At 44.7% G+C, this 22,530-nt stretch overlaps 1 protein-coding gene across 2 annotated transcripts in view; it reads right to left on the reverse strand.

The window, feature by feature from the left end:
• Positions 1–22,530, reverse strand: part of NDRG3 (NDRG family member 3) — a 99,385-nt gene that overhangs the window by 48,265 nt on the left and 28,590 nt on the right. For both annotated transcript variants that reach the window (XM_030915606.1, XM_030915604.1), the window contains exon 3: positions 8,188–8,223. In XM_030915606.1, the coding sequence (XP_030771466.1) occupies positions 8,188–8,223 (36 nt within the window). The remainder of the gene's footprint in view (positions 1–8,187; positions 8,224–22,530) is intronic.

The following is a 22,530-nucleotide window of genomic DNA, read 5'->3' on the forward strand; positions in this document are numbered from 1 at the left end:
GAAATAAAGAATAAAGCCGGGGAGGGAGCAAGAAAAAGGGAGAGAAGGAGAAAGTGTCTGCCATATGGAGTGACACTACAGGCAAATCCAAGTTAAAGAGTGTCCAACAACTTGTCACCTTGACAATCTGGTTGCTGGAACCTGTCTTCTGTCAAACTCAAACCTTCAGTAGGGTCCTGCTTAAAGACTCCAGTTTGGCCACTACTGAGAACTGAGGGAAACACCAGTTTATACTCTGACTCTAAGCATAGCAGGACCTCGCCAAGGCCCGGTAACTGATGGTAACTAGTGGTGGTGGTGGTGGGGTGTGTGTGTGTGTGTGTGTGTGTGTACACACAGGAGGTGGACGGGGATGAGACAGTGAGCTGCCAGGGAAGGTCAGGAGAAGGATGGTAAAAAGGGAGATGTAACAGGTGGGGTAAAAGACAATACTTTAAAAGTAGATGAGGGGGGCTGGGTACGGTGGCTCACACCTGTAAAATCCCAGCACTTTAGGAGGCTGAGGCAGGCAGATCACGAGGTCAGGAATTCAAGACCAGACTGACTAACATGGTGAAACCCGTCTCTACTAAAAATGCAAAAATTAGCCAGGCGTGGAGGCACGCACCTGTAATTCCAGTTACTCAGGTGGCTGAGGCAGTAGAATTGCTTGAACCCAGGAGGCGGAGGTTGCAGTGAGCCAAGATCGCGCCACTGTACTCCAGCTTGGGCAACAGAGTGAGATTCCATCTCAAAAAAAAAAAAAAAGTAGATGAAGGAATAGGGCAAAGTTACTACTTTGTTGCCATTTCATAATCTGGATGATATTCAAAAGTAAAACTGGCTCCTTACAAAATTTCAACTTTTTAGAGATATCTCAGCCCCTACTATGCCATAATATGCCCTCAAGTCATGAAACAACCAAAGTAACAATGGCCAAGAGTCCTAGGCCCTGTTCATTGCCCTACTTGGAGCAGCCCCAAGTTGTCAATGTCTCAAAAAGTTCTTCATTTTCAAAGTATGTGAATGTAAATATGCTTAGCAGAATAAAAAACGAAAAGAAAGGAAGTATTCACCTCCATGGTGATTGGCATGCACATTTTTCGTGACCTTGTGAATGAACAGCTTGAAAAAAACTCCATCTGGCCGGGCGCGGTGGCTCAAGCCTGTAATCCCAGCACTTTGGGAGGCCGAGACGGGCGGATCACGAGGTCAGGAGATCGAGACCATCCTGGCTAACACGGTGAAACCCCGTCTCTACTAAAAATACAAAAAACTAGCCGGGCGTGGTGGCGGGTGCCTGTAGTCCCAGCTACTCGGGAGGCTGAGGCAGGAGAATGGCGGGAACCCGGGAGATGGAGCTTGCAGTGAGCCGAGATTGCGCCACTGCACTCCAGCCTGGGCAACAGAGCGAGACTCCGTCTCAAAAAAAAAAAAAAAAAAAAGAGAGAAAAAAACTCCATCTGTAGATGAATGTGCAGAGACTCTGGCTAAGCAGCTGATTCAATTGTCAGGCCACTGCAGACTGTTGCTACCTTTTTGTCTTAGTCAACTATCATCTGTTTTACAGGCTCTTCATCCAGTTATCTCATCTCCCACCCCAACATTTTAGAGTGTGACTACACAATGAGCCTGTGCTCAAGAGCACAGCCTAAGGGAGCACCTGGTCATAGATCTCTCCCATCTCTCCCAGCAGTTTCTTTGCTTTTCCTTTTCTTTCTTCTTCTTCTTTCATTTATTTATTTATTTTTTTTTTGAGACAGGGTCTCGTCGTTGTCACTCAGGCTGGAGTCCAGTGGTGTGATCATAGCTTACTGTAACCTCGAATTCCTGGGCTCAAATGATCCTCCTACCTCAGCCTCCCAGGTAGCTTGGAGCACACATGCTTGCCACCATACCCAGCTAATTTTTAAATTTTTTGCAGAGATGGAGTCTCCCTATATTGCCCAAGCTGATCTCAAACTCCTGGGCTCAAGTGATCTTCCTGCCACAGCCTCCCAAAGTGCTGGGAATATAGGCATGAACTACCATTCCCCAGCTCTCCCAATACTTTTTGATTATTTATCATCTCCAAGGCTATGCACTTCTTGAACATAATCCCTTTATTCTCCATGTTCATAAAACAACCTGAAATCATAAAGGTCCTTGACATAATTTTCTATTCTGGACTGTCTCTCCCACCTAATGAAAGATGTAGTCTTAAACAGAAGGTCTTTTTAAGGTCAGGCAGGATGGCTCATGTCTGTAATCCCAGCACTCTGGGAAGCCAAAGTGAGAGTATCACTTGAGGCCAGGAGTTCAAGACTAGTCTGAGCAACACAGCAAGACCCCATCTCTATGAAAAATATATATGTTTTCTAATTAGCCAGGCATGATGGCATGTGCCTGTAGTCCTAGCTACTCAGGAGGCTGAAGCAGGAAGACTGCTTCAGCCCAGGAGTTCAAGGTTACTGTGAGCTATAATCGCGTCACTGAACCCCAGCCTGGGTGACAAAGTAAGACTCTGTATCTTTTTTTTTTGAGATGGAGTTTCACTCTTTTTGCCCAGGCTGGAGTACAATGGTGCGATCTTGGCCTACCACAACGTCTGCCTCCTGGGTTCAAGCGATTCTCCTGCCTCAGCCTCCTGAGTAGCTGGGATTACAAGCATGCGCTATCATGCCTAGCTAATTTTGCATTTTTTAGTAGAGGCAGGGTTTCTCCATGTTGGCCAGGCTGGTTTCAAACTCCCGACCTCAGGTGATCAGCCTGCCTCGGCCTCCCAAAGTGCTGGGATTACAGGCGTGAGCCACCGCGTCCAGCCTAGACCCTATATCTTTAAAAAAAAAAACAAAAAGCCTTTTAAGAATGTAAGAGTTTAAGATGTTACCATTATGTGATAACCAACTTTCACTTTTTTCTTGAGTCCTCTGACTTCCATAAATATGTTGACACCGGAATGACACGATCTGACTTGTCCCATATTTCTAAACTTAACTAAATCATTATCATTTCATGCCTGTTACTATTTCTTCCTCTCCCTGGCTAGTCTGAACTAGTTTTGTTATATTTGCGTGACAACATACTCTAGGAAATGTCAACTTTTTTTTTTTTTTTGAGACAGAGTCTCACTCTGTGGCCCAGGCTGGAGTACAGTGGCGCAATCTCAGCTCACTGCAACCTCCGCCTCCCAGGTTCACGCCATTCTCCTGCCTCAGTTTCCCGAGTAGCTGGGACTACAGGCACCCACCACGATGCCTGGCTAACTTTTTTGAACTTTTACTAGAGACGGGGTTTCACTGTGTTAGCCAGAATGGTCTCGATCTCCTGACCTCCTGATCCGCCCGCCTCAGTCTCCCAAAGTCCTGGGATTCCAGGTGTGAGACACTGCACCAGCCCCAGTATTTTTATTAGTATGAACTGTTATTGTTTCCAAAAAGCAGGCTACTGTATGAGACTTGGGTATAGCTTTTGTTATACAAGATTTTTTGTTTCTTTGCTTTTGAGACAGAGTTTCACTCTTGTCACCCAGGCTGCAGTGCAAAGGCTCAATCTCAGCTCACTGCAACCTCTGCCTCCCGGGTTCAAGCCATTCTCCTGTCTCAGCCTCCCAAGTAGCTGCGATTACAGGCGCCTGTCACCATGCCCAGCTAATTTTTTTTTTTTTTTTTGAGACGGAGTTTCGCTCTTGTTGACCAGGCTGGAGTGCAATGGTGCGATCTCGGCTCACTGCAACCTCCGCCTCTCAGGTTCAAGTGATTTTCCTGCCTCAGCCTCTTGAGTAGCTGGGATTACAGGCATGTGCCACCATGCCCGGCTAATTTTGTATTTTCAGGAGAGACGGGGTTTCTCCATGTTGGTCAGGCTGGTCTTGAACTCCCGACCTCAGGTGATCTGCCCATCTCAGCCTCCCAAAGTGCTGGGATGACAGGCGTGAACCACCACACCTGGCTTAATTTTTGTATTTTCAGTAGAGACAGGGTTTCTTTTTTTTTTTTTTTTTTTTTGAGATGGAGTCTCGCTCTGTCGCTCAGGCTGGAGTCCAGTGGCCGGATCTCAGCTCACTGCAAGCTCCGCCTCCCGGATTTATGCCATTCTCCTGCCTCAGCCTCCAGAGTAGCTGGGACTACAGGTGTCTGCCACCTCGCCTGGCTAGTTTTTTGTGTTTTTTAGTAGAGACGGGGTTTCACCATGTTAGCCACGATGGTCTCGATCTCCTGACCTCGTGATCTGCCCATCTCGGCCTCCCAAAGTGCTGGGATTACAGGCTTGAGCCACCGCGCCCGGCCGAGACAGGGTTTCACCATGTTGGCCAGGCTGGTCTCGAACTCCTGATCTCAGGTGATCTACCCGCAGAAGTATAAGCAATCTTTATTTTTATGCTTTTCTAAGTTTTCTAAATTTGTTTCTGATTATACACAAAATAAGTGTTATTTATCTAAAGCAATATGTCATATACACATATAAACTACAGCAGCTGTCCCAACACTCTCTCTCTCTAATATACATATATGCATACTATATGTGTATATATGTATATCATATATATTTATGTTAGAGAGTGTTGCGACAGATGCTATAGTTATCTGTAATATATCTATATAGTGGGTATATATACCCACACACATATACATATATACTCAACATAGTGAGACCCTCGTCTCTAAATATATATATGTAATATTCCATCTCTAAAAATATATATATTACATATATATAGAGAAAGACTGGGGTCTCACTATGTTGCCTAGGCTGGTCTCAAACAACTGGGCTCAAGCAATCTGCTCGCCTCAGCCTCCCAAAGTGCAGGGACTACAGGCGTATGACATCATGCCTAGCTAATTTTTTATTTTTTAATTCTTTGTAGAGAAGGGGGTCTCCTTATGTTGCTCAGGCTGGTCTCAAACTCCAGGGCTCAAGCGATTCTCCTGCATCAGCCTCCCAAAGCTCTGGGATTACAGGCATTAGCCACAGCATCCAGCCTTTCTATTTGTATCAGAACTGAACTAAAAGTTCTATTTCACAAGGCCAGAACATGTTACTATTTTAAAGCTTTACCCAAAGTACCAAGAATTTTTGCCAGACTATTTTTAAGCCTTAATATTACAAAGTGATTCATAATTATATTTCTAAAACTCAATTTCATATCTACAATTATATATATGTATGGAAAAAAATCTCAAATGACATATGCCAAAATATTAACAATATTAACAATGGTGAAATAACAGGTGATTTTTATTTACTTTTTGGTGTTTTCTCATTTATTTTGCAACAAGTATGTAATCCATTATATTCTAATTTTCTTTTCTCTTTTATTCCTTTTTTTCGTTGAGACGGAGTCTCGCTCTGTTGCCCAGGCTGGAGTGCAGTGGCAGGATCTCAGCTCACTGCAGTATCCACCTTCTGGGTTCAAGCAATTCTCCTTCCTCAGCCTCCTAAGTAGCTGGGATTACAGATGCACACCACCATGCCTGGCTAATTTTTGTATTTTTAGTAGAGGCGGGGTTTCACTATGTTGGCCAGGCTGGTCTCGAACTCCTGACCTCGTGAATTCCTGACCTCAGCCTCCCAAAGTGCTGGGATTACAGGCGTGAGCCACCGCACCCGGCTATATTCTAATTTTCTTACTTCAGGGGAGGTGCTGAATTTGATGAAAATTAATACTTCTACACTTTGGGGCAGGAGTACACATGTAGACATATACTATTTCTGGAGTTCTTCACCTTGAATTTTACTGTCACCCTCTCTCTAATGTTTTCCTTCTCAGTAAATTATATCAAATATTAACAGTAATCAAGCTCTACTGGTTCAACCTAGGATCCAAACCATAACTGAAGTTAGATCAAATTAAAAACAATCAAACTCAAACTTGATTGTCACTATTTATTAAAAAATAATGCAACTTACTGTTTTAGAGGAAAGGAGCCATTGCCTATAGTGAATGACTGTAACAGCACTAGGCTGATTATGTTGTATATACAAAGTACCAAATAGTTATTACAAGAGGTTTTTGCAACTGAGATTCAGAAATCTATAACTATACTATAAGCCTGACCCTTCCAAGGTGAGTCTCATCTGTTCTGCCAAGGAACTTCAGCTTTAAGGACAACTAATTCCTTACATTTCAGCTCCGGATACGTCCAGGTGGGAAAGAATGGGCAACAGATCCAGGAAGAATGGGGTTTTTCAATCCCAACCACTCCATGGCAAGTTACAAAACTTAATTCTTAATTTTCTGACTATAAAACAGAAATAAGAAAAACCATCTTGGCCAGGTGTGGTGGCTCATGCCTGTAATCCCAGCACTTTGGGAGGCTGAGGTGGGTGAATCATTTGAGGTCAGGGGTTCGAGACCAGTCTGACCAACATGGTGAAACCCCATCTCTACTAAAAGTTCAAAAAATTTAGCTGAGCATGGTGGTGGGCGCCTGTAATCCCAGCTACTGGGAGGCTGAGGCAGGAGAATCTCTTGAATCCAGGAGGCGGAGGTTGCAGTGAGCCGATATCATGCCACTGCACTCCAGCCTGGGCGACTGAGTGAGACTCTGTCTCAAAAAAAAAAAAAAAAAAAAAAAAAGAAAAAGAAAAGAAAAAAAAAAACCATCTTGTAATATTGCTCTAAGTATTGAAGATACTGTATGTTTATTAGGTACCCTACAGTAGGCACTCAAATTATTATAACTGTTTTGCTTATAAATAGTTCTTTCTTTTGATGCTAATGCTTAGAGATTCCACCGTACTTAACATAAAATGCATATTTGAAAATAACTATTTGCTGGTGGGTATACAGGTTGGCTGAATATTGGAAGCAAGGATGTTGCCAGCACCCTCCTTTCCTGCTAATACCCTCTGGGTCTACTTCATGTCACTTCTGTTACTGCTATGGCATCTATCCCAAAAGTGGGAGGGTCAGGCTATCCAGTTTATAAGGTTTCCATTTCCCTGTACTTATTTCATACTCCTATGTTTTCCTTTTTCTTATTTATTTCTTATTTATTTATTTATTGAGACAGAGAGTCCCACTCTGTTGCCCAGGCTGAAGTGCGGTGGTGTTATCTCAGCTCACTGCAACTTTTGCCTCCCAGGTTCAAGAAATTCTCCCACCTCAGCCTCCTGAGTAGCTAGGATTACAGGCACACACCACCATGTCCAGCTAATTTTTATATTTTTAGTAGAGACGGGGTTTCACCACACTGGCCAGGCTGGTCTCAGACTCTTGACCTCAAGTGATCTGCCTGCCTCAGCCTCCCAAAGTGCTGGGATTATAGGTATGAGTCACTGTGCCCGGCCCTTAGTCCCATTTCTTTCAGGACCAGTCAACAGATAAAAGAGGTAGATGAACTGCTGGTTCATTTTACTGATTTCCAAACTGGCAACGGAGGTGATGCAAAAGCAGACCAGGAAGAACAGTTTCATTTAGGAAAACACTAATGAGTCAAGTTGAATTTTGCATTTCCAAACATAAACCCAAGAGAAATCTGAACATGGTATTCATAACAATTTAGGGAAAGATTTCTTTTAGGGAAAGATTTTACTGTCAGGAAATCTCTCCTCCATCTGCCCCTCTCCTATCTTCTCTGCAGTAAGGTAGCAACCATCCATTTGCCACCTATGACAAATGAGGTTTCCAATATCATGTGAGGAAAAAAAATCTTAATCACAAAGAGACAGCTCTATTCAGTAACCTACAATCATAAAACAGGTACCTGGCAGGCAATTTCTGAACACGACAGCACATCAGTTTTTTGTTTGTTTGTTTGTTTTGTTTTGTTTTGAGATGGGAGTCTTACTCTGTCACCCAGGCTGGAGTGCAGTGGCACGATCTCAGCTCACTGCAACTTCCGTCTCCCGAGTTCAAGTGATTCTCCTACCTCAGCCTCCTGAGTAGCTGGGATTATAAGCATGCACCACCATACTTGGCTAATTTTTGTATTTTTAGTAGGGATGAGGTTTCACCATGTTGGCCAGTCTGGTCTCAAACTCCTGACCTCAAGTGATTTGTCTGCCTCAGCCTCTCAAAGTGCTGGAATTACAGGTATGAGCCACTGTGCCAATGGCCAACAATTGCAAATCATTTTAAGTGAACTTGATCCAATGACCAAATGAACATTAAGGACTCAATATTAGCTGTAAGGAGAGATCCACTTCTACAAGACCACCACTACAGGAAAGGAAACACTGCAGAGATCCTGTGCAGAGCCTCCTTGTTGCTTGTACAGTCCTTACCTGACAGTCAAAGTCCTGGAAGTTTCGTGTACCATTCTGTCAACAGAAGACAGAAAACACAGTCAGTTTCCCCACATGGTTTCCCCACATGTGCAGCAAATTCAGTTCACAGTGCAAGCAGTGCATGTGCAGCCTCTTGGTTGCCATAAAACTGAAATGGTTCTCATCAGAAGGTTTCAGAGGCAGGGAGGGTTATGCACATGTGTTAATAAAGGCTAAATCTTCAGAGGTGAGACTATGCTTTAGTGGGCTCATGAGAAGATAAAGGGAAGGGCCTAGTTTTCTAGCAAGCTTGTAACTTCCTGCCTTCCTACCTAAGGAGAGCAGTGAGAATTTGTAGGAAGAGGGTAAAACGTGGATCACAGTCTGGAAACATACCTTGAACACGCAAGGGAAGTACCTGGGAGGAAAGGAGTTGGAGGCCAAAGCTGAGAAGGGTGAAGGAGAACAGGTGCAGAACCAGGAATTAAAGAAAGCATCAGGAAGAGGACAAAGATATGGATGGATCAGAAATGGAAGCCTTGAAATCTAACAGAGAAGAAAGGCAGTGTTACTGAAGGAAGGAAAGAAAGACAACAAGGTTCTTAACACACTGGCCTGTCTGTTGCATCCTATGAAATCACTGATAGGGAAAAAGGACAAGTCATGGAATCATTTAAAAAGTAAAACATAGTCAAAAAATCTAAGGAGAATTCACCAAGCTTCTAAAAAGGGATTATAATAATGACGATTGAGAAAAAAAAAATCAATGGCAATTAATTCAGAAGCATTTTTCCAGCATTCCAGATGCCAGTATTGCAAGTCATAAGAGCATAAAAAAGGGGCCGAGTGCGGTGGCTCATGCCTGTAATCCCAGTATTTTGGGAGGCTGAGGCGGGCAGATCACCTAAGGTCAGGAGTTTGTGGGGAGCCTGACCAACATGGTGAAACCCACTCTCTACTAAAAATACAAAAATTAGCCGGGTGTTGTGGTGTGTGCCTGTAATCCCAGCTACTTGGGAGGCCGAGGCAGGAGAATCGTTTGAACCCGGGAGCGGAGGTTGCAGTGAGCCGGGATCCTGCCACTGCACTCCAGCCTGAGCAACAGAGCGAGACTCTCCCCGCCAACCAAAAAAAAAAAAAAAAAAACAGTATAAAAAAGGTAACAAGTGGGCCAGGCGCAATGGCTCACACCTGTAATCCCAGCCCTTTAGGAGGCCAAGGAAGGTGGATCACAAGGTCAGGAGTTCAAGACTAGCCTGACCAACATGGTGAAACCCCATCTCTACTAAAAACATAAAAATTAGCCGGGCGTGGTGGTGGGCACCTATAGTCCCAGCAACTCAGGAGGCTGAGGCAGGAGAATTGCTTGAAACCGGGAGGCGGAGGTTGCAGTGAGCCGAGATCGCACCACTGCACTCCACCCTGGGCAACAGAGTGAGACTCCGTTTCAAAAAAAAGGAAAGAAAAAAAAATAGTAACAAGTGATGTATTTGGGAATAAAAGAAAACTTCTACTTGAATTTTCACAAAGTGTAACCCCTTTCCTGAAAAAAGTCTCCCATTATGTAGAAACTGATTTATCATGACTATTTATTCTGTCTCTACAATGACTTTCAGAAAGTTCCTAACAGCTTCCCAAAAGCTGCCCCTCCAGAGATACTATAGATATCTGATCCTCAAAAATACTAAGTAGTCTCATCTCCCTTCAAAATGATCCTCCTAGAAACAGTTCTTTGGGTCCAGGCACGGTGGCTTATGCCTGTAATTCCAGCACTTTGGGAGGCTGAAGGGAGTGGATCACCCAAGTTCAGGAGTTCGAGACCAGCCTGGCCAACATGGTGAAACTTCATCTCTACTAAAAAAACTACAAAAATTAGCCAGGCGCGGAGGTGCCTATAATCTCAGCTACTTGAGAGGCTGAGGCAAGAGAATCACTTGAACCCAGGAGGCAAAGGTTGCGGTGAGCTAATATTGAACCATTGCGTGTCAGCCTGGATGACAGAGCGAGACTCCATCTCAAAAAAGAAAGAAATAGTTCTTTGGGATCCCACCAACTACACTGCTGGCTGGACAAAAGAGAGGTTAAAAAACACAGCCCAGGCTGGGTGGTGGCTCATGCCTGCAATCCCAGCACTGCACTTTGGGAGGCCAAGGCGGGGAGATCACCTGAGGTCAGGAGTTTGAGACCAGCCTGACCAACATGGAGAAACCCCATCTCTACTAAAAATACAAAATTAGCCAGGTGTTGTGGCGCGTGCCTGTAATCCCAGCTACTCAGGAGGCTGAGGCAGGAGAATTGCTTGAACCAGAGAGGCGGAGGTTGTGGTGAGCTGAGATCACGCCATTGCACTCCAGCCTGGGCAACAAAAGTGAAACTCTGCCTAAAAAAAAAAAAAAAAAAAAAAAATTCACAGCCCAGTGTGGTATAAACATCCAAATAAACAAACTATCCACTCCGTAAGAGGGACTATCGGCCGGGCGCGGTGGCTCACACCTGTAATCCCAGTACTTTGGGAGGCCGAGACGGGCGGATCACGAGGTCAGGAGATCGAGACCATCCTGGCGAACATGGTGAAACCCCGTCTCTACTAAAAAAAATACAAAAAACTAGCCGGGCAAGGTGGCGAGCGCCTGTAGTCCCAGCTACTCGGGAGGCTGAGGCAGAAGAATGGCGTAAACCCGGGAGGCAGAGTTTGCAGTGAGCCGAGATCCGGCCACTGCACTCCAGCCTGGGCAACAGAGCGAGACTCCGTCTCAAGAAAAAAAAAAAAAAAAAAAGAGGGACTATCTAGAGCTGCACTATCCAGTATGGTAACCATTAGCCATATGTACACTTTAAATTTAAATTCAATAAAATAAAATCTCAGTTTCTCAGTTACATTAGCCATATCTCAAGTGTTCATACTCTTGGGCAGTACAGACACAGAACATTTCCATGACTACAGAAACTTCTACTGGATAACACTGATCTAGAAGCCAAAAGCTTCTCTGAAGGAATAAGGTTATGAAAGAGCGGCCCTTGACTTTCTAAAAGTGGCAGTAAAGTCACAACAGATTACCAGTCATAGAGACTGTAGATACCACTGAGAACGGGCAAGAGAATGGTAGAGACAGTAAAGTATTATTCCTAACATGAAACTGAATTCACAAAAAGTCTGATACAGTCACAGTATGGAAAGACAACTAAGATACTGTGCAGATGGGACTGGGCAGCACATTTCCAAGGAATGTTGCTATTGATTAAAAGGAGCATAGTGTTCCATGGCTCCCACTAGCCCTAAGAAATGTCTGAGGACTTCTTCAGAGAAATCATTGTGCTTAATTTACAGACAGACTATGAGAAGCAAAAGGAAGGGCGCTCTCATGGATTAGGATAGACGGTTTCTGTAGGATATAAATGGTCAGCCAGTGAGTTTCTGGTTCCTGATTCAACTTGTACCTTCCTCCAAATATAGCACAGGGCCTGGTATAAATCAGGTGATTGATACAGATTCATAAAACAAATAAGCCAATATTAAAAAATTAAATGTTGAGGAAATTCTGTTAAAATTTTGGGTTTAAAAAAAAACTTCTGCTGCATTCCAGCTTAAGATACGTATGGTTAGCAAGAGGGAAAAGAAAGTAGGATACAAAATACTCTTTACAGTTTGACCTTGGCTACATTAAAAATATGTATTTAAAAAGACTAAAAGGCCAGGCACAGTGGCTCATGCCTATAATCCTATCACTTTGGGAGGCTGAGGTAGGCAGATCACTTCAGGTCAGGAGTTCAAGACCAGCATAGGCAATATGGCGAAATCCCATCTCTACAAAAAAATGCAAAAAAAATTAGCCAGGCGTGGTAGTGCAAGCTTATAGTCCCATCTACTTGAGGGGCTGAGGTGGGAGCATCACTTGAGCCTGGAAGGTCGAGGTTGCAGTGAGCTGAGATCGCACCACTGCACTCCAGCCTGGGTGCAAAGTGAGATCCTGTCTCATAAATAAATAAACAAATAAAAGACAAAAAATTAACAACAGCAGCTGCTTCTGCAGAGAGAGTTTGTGGGTGATTATAATTTTCTTCATATTATGTACAATGAGCATGTACTTCCCTTTCTGAAATTAGAAAACTAGAAAAAAAGGGTCTAGCAAACCCTAGAAAAAATACCAAATTTAGTATTTTGTAATATAAGATTTAAAGGGCCGGGCGTGGTGGCTCACGCCTGTAATCCCAACACTTTGGGAGGTTGAGGTGGGCAGATCACAAGGTCAGGAGTTCAAGACCAGATTGGCCAATATGGTGAAACTCCATCTCTTCTAAAACCACAAAAATTAGGCTGGGCGCGTTGGCTCATGCCTGTAATCCCAGCACTTTGGGAAGCCAAGGCAGACAGATCACGAGGTCAGAAGTTCAAGTCCCGTCTGGCCAACATGGTGAAACCCTGTTTCTACTAAAAATACAAAAATTAGCTGGGCATGGTGGCCCGTGCCTGTAATCACAGCTACTTGGCAGGCTGAGGCAGGAGAACTGCTTGAACCGGGACCCAGGAAGCGGAGGTTGCAGTGAGCTGAGATAGCGCCACTGTACTCCAGCCTGGGCTACAGAGCGAGACTCCGTCTCAAAAAAAAAAAAAAAAAATTAGCCAGGCATGGTGGAGCATGCCTATAGTCCCATCTACTCGGGAGGCTAAGTCAGGAGAATCACTTGAACCTGGGGCGCGGAAGTTGCAGTGAGCAGAGACAGCACCACTGCACTCCAGCCTGGGCAACACAGCAGACTCCATCTCAAAAAAATAAATAAGGACCGGCGCAGTGGCTCATGCCTGTAATCCCAGCACTTTGGGAGGCTGAGGCGGGCGGATCACGAAGTCAGGAGATCAAGACTAACCTGGCTAACACACTGAAACCCTGTCTCAACTAAAAATACAAAAAAATTAGCTGGGTGTAGTGCTGGGCACCTGTAGTCCCAGCTACTTGGGAGGCTGAGGCAGGAGAATGGTGTGAACCCTGGAGGCGGAGCTTGCAGTGAGCAGAGATCATGCCACTGCACTCCAGCCTGGGCGACAGACCGAGACTCCATCTCAAAAAATAAATAAATAAATAAATAGATTTAAAGATTAACCTCACCTTTTGAGGAATGATTTATAATGATGTCTAAACAGACCATATTAGGGCTTCAATCTAACACAAGTCCCAGAGGTTCCTTTAGCGATTATTTAGAAAGACTAGGAAAAATCACTCTAGATTGAATTAAAATCTCAGTCATAGAATATAGAGTCACAAATTCTGATTAGCTCTTTGGAAAGCAGCTGTCATTGTATCCATGAATTCTCCTTTCTTACAATGATGTGACCACGACCATGAGGCATTCTGTAAAGCCCTCAGTTCCTGACATGAGCACAAAGGAGCATGCCAAAAGCAGAAAGGCAATGCCCTCAAGAACCTCAAGCTGGCCGGGCGCGGTGGCTCAAGCCTGTAATCCCAGCACTTTGGGAGGCCGAGACGGGCGGATCACGAGGTCAGGAGATCGAGACCTGGCTAACATGGTGAAACCCCGTCTCTACTAAAAAAATACAAAACACTAGCCGGGCGAGGTGGCGGGCGCCTGTAGTCCCAGCTACTCGGGAGGCTGAGGCAGGAGAATGGCGTAAACCCGGGAGGCGGAGCTTGCAGTGAGCTGAGATCCGGCCACTGCACTCCAGCCCGGGCGACAGAGCAAGACTCCGTCTCAAAAAAAAAAAAAAAAAAAAAAAAAAAAAAAAAAAAAAAAAGAACCTCAAGCTATGTCTTATTTGTTGAGTACCTAGCAAAAAACAACTCTGTGTTCTCAATCCTATCTTCATAGCTATACTCCCAGATAAAAGGTACCAATAACGGAGTGAAGACTATTTAGCATTTGTTTTCCTGGCTTTTTATTTTTTATTTTTATTTTTATTTTATTTTATTTTTTTTGAGACGGAGTCTCGCTCTGTTGCCCAGGCTGGAGTGCAGTGGCCGGATCTCAGCTCACTGCAAGCTCCGCCTCCCGGGTTTACGCCATTCTTCTGCTTCAGCCTCCCGAGTAGCTGGGACTACAGGCGCCCGCCACTTCACCCAGCTAGTTTTTTGTATTTTTTTAGTAGAGACGGGGTTTCACTGTGTTAGCCAGGATGGTCTCAATCTCCTGACCTCGTGATCCGCCCGTCTCGGCCTCCCAAAGTGCTGGGATTACAGGCTTCAGCCACCGCGCCCGGCCTATTTTTTATTTTTTGAGATGGAGTCTCGCTCTGTCGCCCAGGCTGGAGTGCAGTGGTGCCATCTCGGTTCACTGCAAGCTCCACCTCCTGGGTTCATGCCATTCTCCTGCCGCAGCCTCCCAAGTAGCTGGGACTACAGGTGCCTGCCACCACACCCAGCTAATTTTTTTTGTAGTTTTAGTAGAGACGGGGTTTCACTGTGTTAGCCAGGATGGTCTCGATCTCCTGACCTCGTGATCTGCCCGTCTCAGTCTCCCAAAGTACTGGGATTACAGGGGTGAGCCACCGCACCCAACCTTTTTTTTTTTGAGAGAGATCCCAGACCCTCTTAGAGAAAGGCTTCTAGCTTCATGAGTAATCACCCTGGAAAATGGGAATGACTAGGTCTATGTGACAATAATTGGCTCCAGAGTTTCTGAATGGGGATCATTAGCCGGTCCTTGACTCAACTGTGGTTAACTGAGGCCATATTATTTATTCTCTGTACTCATTACAAGTTCAATACTAGTCACTGGCGCCATTCTAAAAGGCTGAGTACCTTCTGGGGCCCTTCCCTAGAGACTTCTTTTTTTCTTTTACTTTTTTCCCCTGAGATAGGGTCTTCCTCTGTCAGCCAGCCTGGAATGCAGTTGCATGATCACAACTCACTGCAGCATTGATCTCCCAGGCTCAAGTGATCCTCCTGCTTCAGCCACTTGAGTAGCTGGGACTATGGGCATGTGCTGCCCTGCTTGGCTAATTGTTTTTTTTTTTTTTTTTGAGACTGAGTCTTGATCTGCTGCCCAGGCTGGAGTGCAGTGGCGCAATCTCCACTCACTGCAACCTCCACCTGCCGGGTTCCATCGATTCTCCCGCCTCAGCCTCCAGAGTAGCTGGGATTACAGACACGTGCCACCACAACTGGCTAATTTTTGTATTTTTAACAGGGACAGGGTTTCACCATGTTGCCCAGGTGGTCTCCAACTTCTGGGCTCAAGCAATCTGCCTACCTTGGCCTCCCAAAGTGTTGGGATTACAGGCATGAGCCACTGCACCTGCCCTGTTTCTTTTTCTTTTTGAGACAGAGTTTTGCTTTGTCACCCAAGCTGGAGTTGCAGTGGCATGATCATAGCTCAGTGTGGCCTTGACCTCTGGGCTCAAGCAATCCTCCTGCCTCAGTTTGTTTGTTTCTGATGTTCACAGTATATGGTTCCATTCTAACAAAACTTCTAGAAATTTCAGGCTATGGGTACTTTCTTTTTTCTGTCCATTTTGAAGATGCCATTAATTCCATATTCTGAGAAATTCTTACACTAAGCAGACTTAAGCAGCAGAAAGGGATTCAAGGAAAAAATGAAAACAACAGAATAATTTGAAGAGGAAAAAAGTCAAGGAAAGCCATTAATTATTACTGAAAGTTGCAGTCAAAGTAGAAGCCAGCTAACAGGAGTGTTTTCTGATGGAGCCTAGTGGCCATATGTAGAAGGTAAGTAAAGTAACCCAAAAGGTAAATTAAAGCAAGTAAGCCTCACAGTCACAAGCTTAGAGAATTAGCAAAAAGAAACTAGAACGGGTCAATGATTAAAGTGAATTATGAAAAAAAGAAAGGGGGGTGTGAAAGGGAGAAATGTTTCAAAAACAAGTCATTGCTAGGGAGAAGAGACATGTCATTTCCTAACATGAGATCTGGTCAAAAGGCATAGTTTCAAAAGACAGAAGCAACAGACATAATGTAAAGAAAGACGAGACAGATAAGACCTTAGACCAACTATCAATAGGAAGAGATTTCGGGTGAATTTACCTGTTCTGTGAATGTAAAGGAAAGGTCTGTGTCTGATTCACCACTGTATTCCTGGTCCTAACACTTAATGAGTGTAACAAATATCATTTTGTAGAGCTTATGAACATCTCAAAATAGAGATACTTGATCTGAGGAAGAAACGAATACCAAAGAGGAAAGGTTACATGTAATTGACATGCTAGGGACTAAAGTGGAGAAAGTGAGTTGTTGCAATAGTAAAAGGTTTTAGAAATAAGCTGATTCAAAAAACAAAACAAAACAAAAAAAAACTGTTAAAGAGAATAAAATATGACTGTTTGTATTAAAAAGCCATACACAAAAAAGATAATCCTTCCCAACAAAAAGTAGAAACAAAGATGGGGAATTGTACAAGCAAAGAGTTAGATAAGCTCAGAAAATACTCCGTTTTTCTTTAATAATAAAGATTAATATAATCAATTAGTATAATAAATCAGTGTATTAAAATCATCAGCAGGGCCATGCGCGGTGGCTCACGCCTGTAATCCCAGCACTTTGGGAGGCTGAGGCAGGTGGATCACGAGATCAGGAGTTCGAGACCAGCCTGGTAAAGAGACCAGCCTGGCCAATATGGTGAAACCTCATCTCTACCTAAAAATACAAAAATTAGCAGGGTGTGGTGGCAGGCGCCTATAATCCCAACTACTCGGGAGGCTGAGACAGAGGAATTGCTTGAACCTGGGAGGCAGAGGTTGCAGTGAACCAAGATCGCATCATTGCACTCCAGCCTGGGTGACAGAGCGAGATTCCAACTCAAAAAAAAAAAAATCATCAGCAAATCATTTTCTTTTTTTTTTGAGACGGAGTCTTGCTCTGTCGCCCAGGCTGGAGTGCAGTGGCGTGATCTCAGCTCACTGCAAGCTCCGCCTCCCGGGTTTATGCCATTCTCCTGCCTCAGCCTCCCGAGTAGCTGGGATCACAGGCGCTCGCCACCGTGCCCGGCTAATTTTTTGTATTTTTAGTAGAGACGGGGTTTCACCGTGTGAGCCAGTATGGTCTCGATCTCCTGACCTCGTGATCCGCCCGCCTCAGCCTCCCAAAGTGCTGGGATTACAGGCGTGAGCCACCGCGCCCGGCCTAGCAAATCATTTCCTTTCTTTTTTTGTTTTTAGATGGAGTTTTGCTCTTCTTGCCCAGGCTGAAGTGCAATAGCACGATCTTGGCTCACAGCAACCTCTGCCTCCTGGGTTCAAGCCATTCTCCGGCCTCAGCCTCTGGAGTAGCTGAGGTGGCATGTGCCACCAGGCCCGGCTAATTTTATATTTTTAGTAGAGACAGGGTTTCCCCATGTTGGTCAGGATGGTCTCGAACTCCCGACCTCAGGTGATCCGCCCGCCTCGGCCTCCCAAAGTGCTGGGATTACAGGCATGAGCCACCGCGCCTGGCCCAGCAAATCATTTTCAAGTAGAAATCAGTTCAAACTGGCCGGGCGCGGTGGCTCAAGCCTGTAATCCCAGCACTTTGGGAGGCTGAGACGGGCGGATCACGAGGTCAGGAGATCGAGACCATCCTGGCTAACATGGTGAAACCCCGTCTCTACTAAAAAATACAAAAAACTAGCCGGGCGAGGTGGCGGGCGCCTGTAGTCCCAGCTACTTGGGAGGCTGAGGCAGGAGAATGGCGTAAACCCAGGAGGCGGAGCTTGCAGTGAGCTGAGATCCGGCCACTGCACTCCAGCCTGGGCGACAGAGCGAGACTCCGTCTCAAGAAAAAAAAAAAAAAAAAAAAAAAAAAAGAAATCAGTTCAAACTGATAATCCAGGGATAAGAATGAAAATTCTATATATAGTGCATATATATATATATATATATATATATATATATATTTAAGTATCTATAGCAATCATTACCTTCAAAATATACTAAGAAACAGACTTCATAAAGAAATTTATAAAGAGGTTGGATACTTAGATAAAACTATCTACAATCAGATAATCCCCTGTAGATTGCTGAAAAAGTAGAATTTCCACTCTAAAAATCCCATGGGCACTCTGCTAAGGTGTGGCTAAGACGTGGACCACCTATTGCCTCCTGTAACTGGTTGAGGGTCATCTAGTCTGTAATGGTGGCATGGCAACTTGCTTGGGAACCCATTTCCTGCTGCAGTCCCATCTACAGCAACAGATGACAACAGATGTAACACTCATGTCTTAGTACATTAAGGGACACCCACTCTCTAGTCCACACTAGATGTAGCACTTCATGAATATTCTTTGATGAAAATGTCAATAAATCTATTTTTAATTACAGCTGCTTTTTCTTTTCTCTCTCTCCCCGTTTTTTTTTTTTTTTTTTTAAACAACCTTGGAGCTGGGTGCAGTGGCTCATGCCTATAATACCAGCACTTTGGAAGGCTGAGGCAGGAGGACTGCTTGAGCCCAGGAGTTTGAGACCAGCCTGGGCAACATAATGAGACCTCTTCTTTACAAATAATTTAAAAATTGGCCAGGCATGGTGGCGCACACCTGTGGTCCCACCTACTTAGGAGGCTAAGGTGGGAAAATTGCTTGAACCCAGGTGGTAGAGACTGCAGCAAGCCATGGCCATGCCACTGTACTCCAACCTGGATGACAGAGACCCTGTTTCAAAAAAAAAAAAAAAAAAAAAAAAAAAGGCAGTGGCTCATGCCTGTAATCCTAGCACTTTGGGAGGCCGAGATGGGTGGATGGCTTGAGCCCAGGAGTTTCAACATGGCAAAGCTCGGTCTCTAAAAAAATACAAAACTAAGCCAGGCATGGTGGCAAGAGCTACTCAGGAGGCAGAGGCAGGAGGACTGCTTGAGCCCGGGAGGCTGCAATAAGCCATGATTGTGCCACTGCACTCCAGCCTGGGCAACAGAGCAAGCCCTTAGCACAAATGCTTTGGCTATCTCTGTTGTCCTGGAGGTTACAAAATGTTGTTCCCAGGGTTCTCCCTCCTCTAGTTCTAACATCCTCCTCCCTCCTCTGCTTACATGTTGTGATTAGTAGAAAAGGAAAACTTAAATTGCAGTAAAATTTACCCCACTTTCAGGTGGGTGCGGTGGCCCATGCCTGTAATCCCAGCACTTTGGGAGGCCAAGGCGGGCGGATCACTTGAGGTCAGGAGTTCAAGACAAGCCTGGCCAACATGGCGAAACCCCGTCTCTACCAAAAATACAAAAACTAGCTGGACATGGTGGCAGGTGTCTATAATCCCAGCTACTTGGGAGGCTGAGGCAGGAGAATCCTTGAATCCAGGAGGCAGAGGTTGCAGTGAGCCGAGATCATGCCACTGCACTCCAGCCTGGGCAACAGAGTGAGACTCCATCTCAAAAAACAAAACAAAACAAAAAAAGATTTACCTCACTTTCTACTGTAACAACCAAAACAAAGTACATAACTTATTTCTGTTCTCTCTACTAAACATTTATTCCCCCTTCTGCTATTTCCTCAATTCTTCAGAAGCTAAGTGTGGCCTTCTACTTGTTTTCTCAAGCCTCACCTTTTGCTTTCACAGGGTTCAGTAGTATCTGAACCAATAGTAGGTAGAGGAAGGCAGGGAAAATGAAGCAAAACAGTCTACTCTCCTGTTTATTACAAGGTCTTTTGGGTGAGGAGACTGGAGCAACCAGGTACAAGAGGCAGTAGATGGTGGGAAGAACCCTAGACCCCCAGGTCCAGGTCAAAGTCAGAAGACGTAGCTTCTATCCTGGCTCCACCAACTTAACAGACACTAGCTCTGAACAAGTCACATAACCTCTCAGTGTCATCTGTAAAATGGAGTTAAAATATCTTCAACTACTTACAAGAAACTGGAAGATTAAAATAAGATATTATTTGTGAAAGTGCTCTGAAAATAGTTAAATGCTATTTTAAAAATCATTTCATATGCCCGTGGAATTTCTGCCCCGCAAAACAAAGTACTGGTGGTTGCTTCTTTTCATCACTGGAGCCAAAACAAGTATGGCAAAATTATCCACTTCTTGACAATTCTGAGCCATAGACAAAATTACAGGCATACTAAAATAAAATGGGAAAAGCACCAACAAACGACATGAGACAAGTTAACATAAGCCTTGCTCAAAGCTATATTGAGAATGCCTCCTTACAGTCATCTCAGGACAAATTTCACGGTAAAACGTTGCTTCTAGTCTTCCTTTAGCTTCCTGAAGCCTGGAGGATGCAGCAATGTCTTCAGCAAAAAGTATATTTATAAGGATAACGGACAGAAGGATAAGGTGAAATACTGCACATTTTTAGGCTTCTCCTTAAAGAGACAGGGCAAGCCACAAAGGTGATGCCAAAACATCTATAGGATTAACACAGTGGAAACGGCTCAGGTTTTAAGAGGAGGAAAGACTTTGCTTTCCGTCTGGCTTTGCCACTTTACTAGGCAAACCAGCATTTCATTCGGATTTTTAATCTGTGAAGTAGGAATACTACTATCTATCTCAAAGGGATATTCTGAGAATTAGAGAGAATGTATGTAAAGCACTTGGCACATAAAAGATAATAAATAAATCATACCAGGACAGGCAAAAACAACAACAAAAAAACCCTCAAACCATCTACTTCTATGCAAATCTGGAGGTTTTTCCTCTACACCAGTGGTTCTCAACCAAGGCAATTTTGCTTCCCAGGGACATCTGGCAATGTCTGGAGACATTTTTGGTTGTCACCACTGGGGAGTGCTATTAGCATCTAGTGGGTAGAGGCCAAAGATGCTGCTAAACATTCTACAATGCACAGAGCAGTGTTCCACAACAAACAATGATCCAATCCAAAACATCAACAGTGAGAAATCCTGCCATACAGCAGGCATTCTTTGATACTCAATAGGAGTAAGCTACTTCACCTTTTCTAGCCTTCGTTAACTCACTAGCAATGTGGGAATAAATTTATCTGTGTTCTCTTCCTCATCAAGCTATTGGGAGGTTCAAATGAAGTAATGGATGAGAGGCATTATTATCATTATACCGTTTACCACATACACAAAACCACCCACCTGCTGGGCAGACAGAAGCATTCACGTCCTGGGGAGGGGGAGAGGGAGGCTAATGGGACAGAAGTCTTTGTTTGGAAGTGCCATGATCTAAACAGGGCCTCTTGCCTATCTACCTGCTTGGCAAGAGCCGAGAGAGTCCTCACGAATAGTGATGGTACAGGAACACTTACATCTCAGGGAGACACAGGAGTAAGGTGGAATGTGGGAGGTGGGTAGGAACAGCATAGGCCTATCAAAGAGGAGCGGATAGATGTTAGGAAGTGAGACACTGCTTCGTGTCTTGGTCTACTCCGGCTGTCATAACAAAATCACATAGACTTCATGGCTTAAAAGAACAGAAATTTATTTTCTCACAGTTCTTAAGGCTGCAAAGTTCAAGATTAAGGTTCTAGGCCAGGCGCGGTGGCTCAAGCCTGTAATCCCAGCACTTTGGGAGGCCGAAACGGGAGGATCACGAGGTCAGGAGATCGAGACCATCCTGGCGAACATGGTGAAACTCCGTCTCTACTAAAAAATACAAAAAACTAGCCGGGCGAGGTGGCTGGCGCCTGTAGTCCCAGCTACTCGGGAGGCTGAGGCAGGAGAATGGCATAAACCCGGAGCTTGCAGTGAGCTGAGATCACGCCACTGCACTCCAGCCTGGGCAACAGAGCGAGACTCCATCTCAAAAAAAAAAAAAAAGGTTCTAGAAGGGTTCAGTTTCTCATGACGAATCTCTTCCTGGTTTGTGGACAGCTGCCTTCTTGCTGTGTCCCCATATGGCAGGGGAAGGGAGACAGAAAGAGAACCTCTTTCTCTATTTATTTACTTTTTGAGACAGGGTCTTACTCTGTTGCCCAGGCTGGAGTGCAGTGGCACAATCACAGCTCACTGCAGCCTCAACCTCCCAGGCTCAACTGATCATTACAGCTCAGCCTCCCAAGTAGCTGGGACTATAGGCATCTGCTACCACACCTGGATAATTTTTTTAATTTTTTGGTAGACAGGATTTCCCTTTGTTGCCCAGGCTGGTCTTGAACTTCTGGCTTCAGGTGATCCTCCCGCATCAGCCTCCCAATGTGCTGGAATTATAGGTGTGAGCCCGGTTATAGGTGTGTGCCTGGCTCAGATTTTATTTCCTTCCTCCTCTCCTAGGCACAACATTTTTGGCACAGCCCTCACATATACACATACACAAATGGTACTTAAAGGAGAGAGTTTTCTGGAAATAGGAGGGGAAGCAGCAGGAGAAACCAAATGGAGGTTAAAAAAGCGTGCAGTGGCCGGGCGCACAGGCTCACGCCTGTAATCCCAGCACTTTTGGAGGCTGAGGTGGGCGGATCAAGAGGTCAAGAGATCGAGACCATCTTGCCCAACATGGTGAAACCCTATCTCTAGTCAAAATA

Source organism: Rhinopithecus roxellana, chromosome 13 (assembly GCF_007565055.1).
Source record: "Rhinopithecus roxellana isolate Shanxi Qingling chromosome 13, ASM756505v1, whole genome shotgun sequence".
In the NCBI taxonomy this organism is placed as follows: Eukaryota; Metazoa; Chordata; class Mammalia; order Primates; family Cercopithecidae; genus Rhinopithecus; species Rhinopithecus roxellana.